Source organism: Nothoprocta perdicaria, unplaced genomic scaffold (genome assembly GCF_003342845.1).
Source record: "Nothoprocta perdicaria isolate Ctin4 unplaced genomic scaffold, notPer1 scaffold_12, whole genome shotgun sequence".
Taxonomy (NCBI): domain Eukaryota; kingdom Metazoa; phylum Chordata; class Aves; order Tinamiformes; family Tinamidae; genus Nothoprocta; species Nothoprocta perdicaria.
Window position 1 is genome coordinate 4,976,186 of NW_020454316.1, and position 7,500 is coordinate 4,983,685.

The window sequence follows — 7,500 nt, forward strand, 5'->3', positions numbered from 1 at the left end:
AGAAATCGGTAATGTATAATAACCCTTTGGGCAAGAAACCGAATCCCCGCAGCAGCCACCGGGAAAATAATTACTTTCATATCAAAACTCTGCAGGAGCTGGCCGGGTCCCGTAGCCTGCAGCTCCTAACCTCGTATGGGAGGGGTGGGCACCGGGAGGCTATAAATGAATAAATTTGTTAAGCAATAAACACACACACACACGCACACACACACAAAGAGGGCTTAAAAAGAAAAAAATAGAGGGAGAGTCACACAGCCAGACCAGGCGGCAGGGAGTTTTAGAGCCTTTATTTATCAAAAATTTTACATATATAAATATTCTTAGACATTTTTGCATTTTACAAGGGTTCTGAGGAGTTCCGTTGTTATCGCGGTACAGTTTGTCACACCACAAAGTCCAGCTGCTGCTGCTAAACCTTAACAAACGTTTTTCTTTTTTTTTTTTTCTTTCCTTTTTTTTTTCTTTAATATAAAAACCAAAAAGCTCTAACTGATCACCTGAATGGACCTGTGATAAACTCTAAGGAAGAGAAGAGCCACTCTCCGCTGTTGCCACCACCTCTTGGGTGGCAGTCTGGGGCAGTGGGGACATGGCAAAGCCGCGGTTCTTCTCTCTATTTTTTTTTTCTCTTTGTCACGGGTGAAGGGTGCTGCGGACGGGCGGCCGCTTCGCGCGTGATTTTGTCGCTTTGTTCTGCTCGCGTGGCGGCCGGTTCAGTCCATGTCCACGTCGTCGCCGTCGAGGCCGGCGGTTTCGGCGGCTCCGCAGTCCGATTTGTCTCTGGCCGTGTTCGCGTCCCGCGCGCGGACCGGCGACTTGGGCCGCGGGAAGGGGCCGCCCTCGGCGGGCGCCGCCGCCGCCGGGTCTCCGTGCGCGGCCGCGGAGCGGGGCGAGGCGCCCGCGGGCGGTGGCGGCGGCGCCGGCCCCGACGGGCTGCAGCGACCCGCGGCCGAGTCCGTGGAGCCGGAGCCGGGCTGCGCGCTCGCGGGCACCGGCTCTGCGCCGAAACCGCCCGGGCCCGGGTTAGCGGCGGGCAGCGGGGAGTCCCGGGGGGGCTGGCCTGCCTCGGGGCCCGGGCTGCCCTTGAGGGCGGTCTGCGGCACGATGAAGCCGAGGGGCTGCGTGATAGGGTAGAGGAGGAAGTGTCCTTTGCCGATGAGGGTGCGGGGCGCGCAGGGCTGCAGGCTGGGGAAGTCCAGGGCGGCCTTACGACGGGGGGGCGAGTCGGAGAGCAGGCTCTCCACGCTGAACGGGTTGAGCTTGTGGAAGCTGGATGCGCCGCGGGGCCCCCCCGCACCTCCGCCGCTGCCGTCCCCCGACGGCGCGGCCGCACAGTCCTTGCTGTCGGGCGGCCGCTGGAGCCGCCCCGCGCCGCTTCTTTGGCTGGGGTAGAAGGGCTCTGCCGCCTGCTCGCAGCTGCCGGGGGGCGGCTCGGAGGCGGCGGCGGGCGCGGCGGCGNAGCCCAATGCAAGTGCACATGCAGCTCCGTGCATGCACACAGCCCACGTGCAAGCTCACTCCCATGTGCAAGAGCCCATGCAGCCCAATGCAAGTGCACATGCAGCTCCGTGCATGCACTAAGCCCATGTGCAAGCTCASTCCCATGTGCAAGAGCCCATGCAGCTCCATGCAAGCACACATGCAGCTCTGTGCAAGCTCAGAGTCCCTTGCAAGCTCATTCCCGTGTGCAAGAGCCCATGCAGCTCCATGCATGCACGCAGCTCCATGCAAGCTCAGAGTCCCTTGCAAGCTCATTTGTGTGTGCAAGAGCCCATGCAGCTCCATGCATGCATGCACGCAGCTCCATGCAAGCGCAGCCGCAGCTCCATGCAAGCTCACGGTCCCTTGCAAGCTCATTCCTGCGTGCAAGAGCCCATGCAGCTCCATGCATGCAAGCATGAAGCTCCATGCAAGCGCAGCCACTGCTCCATGCAGGCTCAGAGTCCCTTGCAAGCGCATTCCTGTGCGCAAGAGCCCATGCAGCTCCATGCAAGCGCAGCCGCAGCTCCATGCAAGCTCACGGTCCCATGCAAGCTCATTTGTGCGCGCAAGAGCCCATGCAGCTCCATGCATGCAAGCATGCAGCTCCATGCAAGCGCAGCCGCTGCTCCATGCAAGCTCACGGTCCCTTGCAAGCTCATTCCTGTGCACAAGAGCCCATGCAGCTCCATGCATGCACGCAGCTCCATGCATGCAAGCACGCAGCTCCATGCAAGCGCAGCCGCAGCTCCATGCAAGCTCACGGTCCCATGCAAGCTCATTCGTGTGCACAAGAGCCCATGCAGCTCCATGCAAGCTCACGGTCCCATGCAAGCTCATTTGTGTGCACAAGAGCCCATGCAGCTCCATGCATGCACGCAGCTCCATGCAAGCATGCAGCTCCATGCATGCAAGCATGCAGCTCCATGCAAGCGCAGCCGCAGCTCCATGCAAGCTCACGGTCCCATGCAAGCTCACCCACGCATGCCCGAGCCCACGCAGCTCCGCGCACGCCCCGCGTGCCAACCACGCAGCCCCCCGCATGCGCCCGCCCCACGCAGCAGCCCCCGCAGCCCCCCGGGGCGCACGCACCCTCCTGGGCGCGGGCGATGCCGCCGAAGGAGCCGAGGCCCTCGCGGGCCAGGAAGCCCCCGAAGACGTTGGGGAAGGGGTCGCCGCCGACCTGCGTGGACTCCTCCACGCGCACCTCGCGCTTGGTCTCGCCGCCGCGCGTCTTGCTGATCTCGGTGCGCTCGGTGCGCGTGTACGTGTGGCTGCTCCGCGTGAAGGTGCGCGTGAGGCGCTCCTGCGCCGACGCCGTCTGGAACCAGTGGCCTGGGCGCGCGGGCGGGCGCGGGGACACGCGGGGCACGCGGCGGCGGCGGGGGGCGGCGGGTGGTGCGGCGGGGGCTGCCCGCGGGGCTTCGCTTCGGGCGGCGCGGGGGAGAGGCCGCCGCCGCCGCCGCTGTCGCTGTCGGAGCTGGGCGTGCTGTGCAGCGAGAGGCCGCTGGGCGAGTGGAGGTGGCGGCTTTGGCTTTTGAGAAGCTTCTTCTCGTGCTTGCGCTTCTTCTTCTCCATCTTCTCCAGCTCCTTGCGGGCGATCTCCTCAGGGTCCATGGGCTCCCCGCTGCACGTCGTGGGGTGCGAGTTGTGAGCCGGCCGCCCCGGGCCCTTCTTGGTGTTCTCTTTCTTTCTCCATTTGGCCCGGCGGTTTTGGAACCAGACCTACACACCGAACAACGAGAAGCAGTTAACACCCAGCGCACCGGCCCCCCGCGGTGGCCGGGCGAGGGGAGCGGGAGAAGCGCAGCTCCGGCCTCCCCTTTCCACCCCTCGAGGTGCCGGCAGCTCCAGCATCGGGGTGAGGTGCAGGAGAAAGGGAAGCGGGGAGAGAAATCCGTGCTGCTTTAACAGAGGAGGAAATCAAAAGTAGAGGGCTCAGTCACACGCACACACACGCTCCCTGCCCGGCCCGGCGCCGCGGGGGTCGGCGATGCCCCCCCAGGTGCCTCCCCGCCCCCGGGGGAGGCAGATGCACCGGCCAGAGCCCCGGACGTCGCGGCCGGGCCCGAGCTCCGCGGTGCAACACGCGAAACGCGGCGCCACGCAGCGAGCGGAGGGGCTGGCGCCGAGGCCGAGGCGCCACTTAACCTCCTGGCAGAATAGCAGAGGGGATGGGAGAGGCATTTGGATCGGTCCCCGAGGTGGATTCGATTTCCTTCTAGCGAAGAGGTGTGTACAGCGGGAGGAATGCTCTGCGCTCCCGCTCCAGCCCCGCGGAGCTCCGCGCCGGGAGGACGAGCACGTCCTCCCCGCAGCCGAAGCGACCCCGGAGCCCCCGCCAGCTGCGGGGACCCAAACGCGGCTCCCAGGCGGTCCCTGCCCGGCCCCACCACCGCAGCCCAGGCCCGCGCAGGGCCAGGAAAGACCCCGCGGGGGAACGCTGAGGGACGAAGAGCGTTAGCGGTTTCCGAGCCTCTCCGGCCGCCTTGCTCCGCGCTCGGCCCTGCACAGCCGCGCTGCGCTCCGCGGCCCCGCGCCCACGGCAGCGAGCGGCGCAAACGCTGCCCGGCCCCGCAACGGCTGCCCCGGCGCTCAGCCCCGCTCAGCCGGTCGGAGCCATCCATGAATACACGATCAGGTTCTTATTTAATAGCCAACTCATATTCAACTCCAATTTAGCCACTCCTCTCCTATATCTATTTAGTATTTAGGATCAGTTTAAGCAATGAGTTTTTTTTCCCCCCTTCATATGATTGCGGGCCCACCCGTTCGTTAAAACGAAGTTTTACAAGTTCTGCACGTTCCCGATGCGCCTACAAGCTTTATTGACGTTCTCCAGCGTCCCCTGGACCATGATTAAGCCTCATATTTGCATAGTAATTTTTCGCCCTTGGCTCATTTAAGAAAATAAAATGTTTACAGCGGAAAAACAAAAGGTTTCGAAAATCTCGATTGGAGCACCGCTTTTCGGGGCCTGTTTGGGAGCCAAGGGTTTATTAAAAATGATGCAATACTAAAAAAACACCCCAAACCGACCACCAAGCAGAGACAGAGAAACAATAGGAGGGGGACGGGAGGAGCGGGCCGAGCCGTCCGCCCCAGCGGGGCCTCCCCGGGGACCCGCTCGCCCCAGGGGGAGGCAGCAGAGAAGGGAGGGGGGTTGTTTTTTACCTGCACTCTGGACTCCACCAAGTCCAGCCTGAGAGCCAGAGCCTCTCGCATAAACACGTCCGGATAATGACTCTCATTAAACGCCTTTTCCAGCTCTTCGAGCTGCCAGCCCGTAAAATTGGTGCGGGTTCGTCTTCTTTTACAGCCAGGACTTTCTTTGTCCGGGTCACCCGAGTCTGAAACGGCAGAGATATTCTCAGCTCCCTGGAAAATAGGCCTTTTTTTTTTCCCCCCTCCCTGCCATTCACAGGAGCCTTTTAACTTTCGTGCTCGGCAACGTTGGTAAAATAGCGGGATTATACACACACCTGCGCTAAAAATGGGGAGGAACCCGATCTGCCCTCGCCTCCTCCGAAAATGTACTTTACAGAACATTTATTCCTGAAGGAAGCTCTCCACAGGCACTCAGCTGGCAGAGAGAGAGAAAGAAGTTCCAATATTTGCTCCAGCCACCAACGATTTAATTAAAATAGAAATAAAATATTAAGAGCCACCCCCCTCGTCCCTTCCCCACCTCCCCAAAGGGTCGCACGGAGCCACCTGCGTGGGACTGTCGCTCCTGGGCTCCTTCCCACGCGGGGCAGGGCCAGAACTCCCCTGTTCGAGGTGCCCCCCACGCAAGGCGGCCTCCCGGGTGGTAGCCTTATTGCCAGCCTCGAGTAGCCGTGGGGCTGGGATGCTCCGAGCCTGGATGCTGATGCCCAGTGCCTTATATTTAAGGATCATTTTTATTTTAAAGCCTTAACTACACCTCTTTTAATGTTTTTGCCACTTGTAAAAATAATAACACCGATAATACCGATTATATATATTATGATTATATATATTATTACCGGAGGTGCAGAGATCTTCCAGGTAGAAAAAATATATATAAAATGAGGTTCGGCCGACAAAATATTTTAGTAACCGAACAATAGCTATGCTACAGGCAGATGGGGAGGGAGAGAGCATGCTTCTCTTTCGTCATATCGCAAAAATGCTAATAATAATAAAAAAATCTTAGCTCTTCATTCGCGAAACTAGGCCTTTATCCATTAATGTTTAAATAAATATATTTTTTAATGGAAACGACGGTGTCCTCCAAGCCCCCCAGTCGCAGACATCAACTTTGCGGGCAGGCACCGGGCCGGGCCCGCTATTGTTCGGGCTGGCGGAGCTTCCCCCGCCTCGGGCCGGGCCTGGGAGCCGTCGCCGCCGCCCGCCCCATCGCGACGGGACCGAACCGGGCCAGGCCGGGCCCTGGAGGCGGAGGAGGCCGTCGGGGCTCGGGGCGCTCTTACCTGCGAGCTTGAAGGTCTGGCTGTCGCCGCTGACGCCGCAGGCGGAGGGGATGAGTGGAGCCGGGTTCACGACGGAGGCGGCGCACGAGCCGTTCAGTAATCCGTCTATGGAGAAGGGCACGGCGGCCGCCGCCGACTGCAGCTGGTGGCCGGCCAGCTCGTAGACGTGGTGGTGGCCGATCGGGTAAGGGAAGCCCACCATACCCCCGAACTGGGCATGGGGGTGCTCCAGGAGGCGGCCGTCCATCATGGGGGCGGCCCGGGGGCGGCGCGGCGCGGCGGGGCCGCTGCGGGGCCCGGGGGTGCTGGCGGCGGGGGTGCTGGTGCCGGGGGTGCTGCTGCTGGAGGAGGCGCGGCGAGGGGCTCATGCTGCAGGGCGCCCGGGCGCTTTAACTTTATCAACATCAGGCTCCCAATAATTAGCTCAGGCTGGGGGAATTTGGGACCAATAAGAAACGTTAATCGCTCCTGACGTCAGAGACGTGCCAGTGTGGGGAGCGAGCGTTTTCCATATCGATTGCTAATTATACCTGACATCCAGCCTCAATAAACAATATCAGAGCTGTCACAACAAGACAAGGGGGGCTTTGATACGAACTCCTGGCTGAGGAGGGCGGCGTGGGCCAGGCGGGCAGGGGAGGGGGCCGGGGAGAGCTCCCGGGTCTGCCTGATACCCACTTAAATACCAAACAGCCGGAGTTACACACACACACACATCGCCCCCCCCCGAGCCCCCTCCATACCCACCCTCTCCCCCCGTGTCCCCTCCCCTCTGCAAATCACTAATAGATTTCCCTTTAAAACATTCAGCAGCGTGTTGTGGGGATTTTTCACCAGAAATGCTCGACTCTCTGAACCTTTAAAGTGATGTTGCTCCAATTACAGAGAGACATTGAGCGGCAAATAGACTGATCCAATAATAGGAGATTCATCATCCGCTCTTTCCAGAGCTGTCACATTGAATTTAAAACTACAAGCCTTTTCATCTCCTCTCCGGCTCTATAACAGGGGAGAGGGGAGGGGGCAGAGGGAGGGAACGGGGGAAAAATGGGGGGGGCTTTTTGCAGCGTTTAAAGGGAATTTTGAGCATATCAATCGAAGTCATAATTAATGCGATCTCCTATCGATTCGGCCATGGACACCCTCTCCTCCCCCAAGCAACCCTTGAGTGGTGCACACAGCCACGGCTAAAAGCGGCCTCTTTCCCCCCCCCAAAAAAAAAAGGGGGGGAAAAAGGCCCCAAATAAATAATTAAATAAATAAAATAAAGACGCCCAAACCAAATAAAGTTGGAAAATCCTCCTTTAAGCATTTCTTTCCCTTTCCCCTCCCCCGCTGCCCCCGCAGGAAAACCAACCCATCCCACACCCCATACTTGGCCCGGCCGGTGATTAACAGCTTCCAAGCAGCCACCGAATTTGTAGTAATTAAATTACATCCCCATGGAAGTTTCACCCAAATAAAATACTGATGGTCCACCCCTCCCCAGTTAAAGGAAAATATTAAAGGAAATATTCGCCGCAGCGAAGCGAAGGATGGGCAGGAGACGGTGCCCGCGTGGCCT

General features: G+C 59.8%; 1 protein-coding gene across 1 annotated transcript; it reads right to left on the reverse strand.

The window, feature by feature from the left end:
• Window positions 1-610: 610 nt before the first annotated feature.
• Window positions 611-6,186, reverse strand: UNCX (UNC homeobox). The gene is made up of 4 exons (XM_026054147.1): window positions 5,937-6,186; window positions 4,657-4,832; window positions 2,862-3,207; window positions 611-1,450 (listed from the first exon to the last, which is right to left on the reverse strand). Exons 1-4 carry the CDS (start codon window positions 6,184-6,186, stop codon window positions 717-719), a joined length of 1,506 nt encoding a protein of 501 aa, XP_025909932.1. The 3' UTR covers window positions 611-716.
• Between the last annotated feature and the right edge of the window lie 1,314 nt (window positions 6,187-7,500).

What these genes read in the sequence shown, in the direction of transcription:
- UNCX (XM_026054147.1), bottom strand. Translation starts at nt 6,186, where the DNA reads ATGATGGACGGCCGCCTCCTGGAGCACCCCCATGCCCAGTTCGGGGGT. An exon ending in CCAGACCTTCAAGCTCGCAG is followed by an intron (nt 4,833 to 5,936) that starts GTAAGAGCGCCC and finishes CTGCCGTTTCAG; the next exon opens with ACTCGGGTGACCCGGACAAA. An exon ending in TGGTGGAGTCCAGAGTGCAG is followed by an intron (nt 3,208 to 4,656) that starts GTAAAAAACAAC and finishes TTCGGTGTGTAG; the next exon opens with GTCTGGTTCCAAAACCGCCG.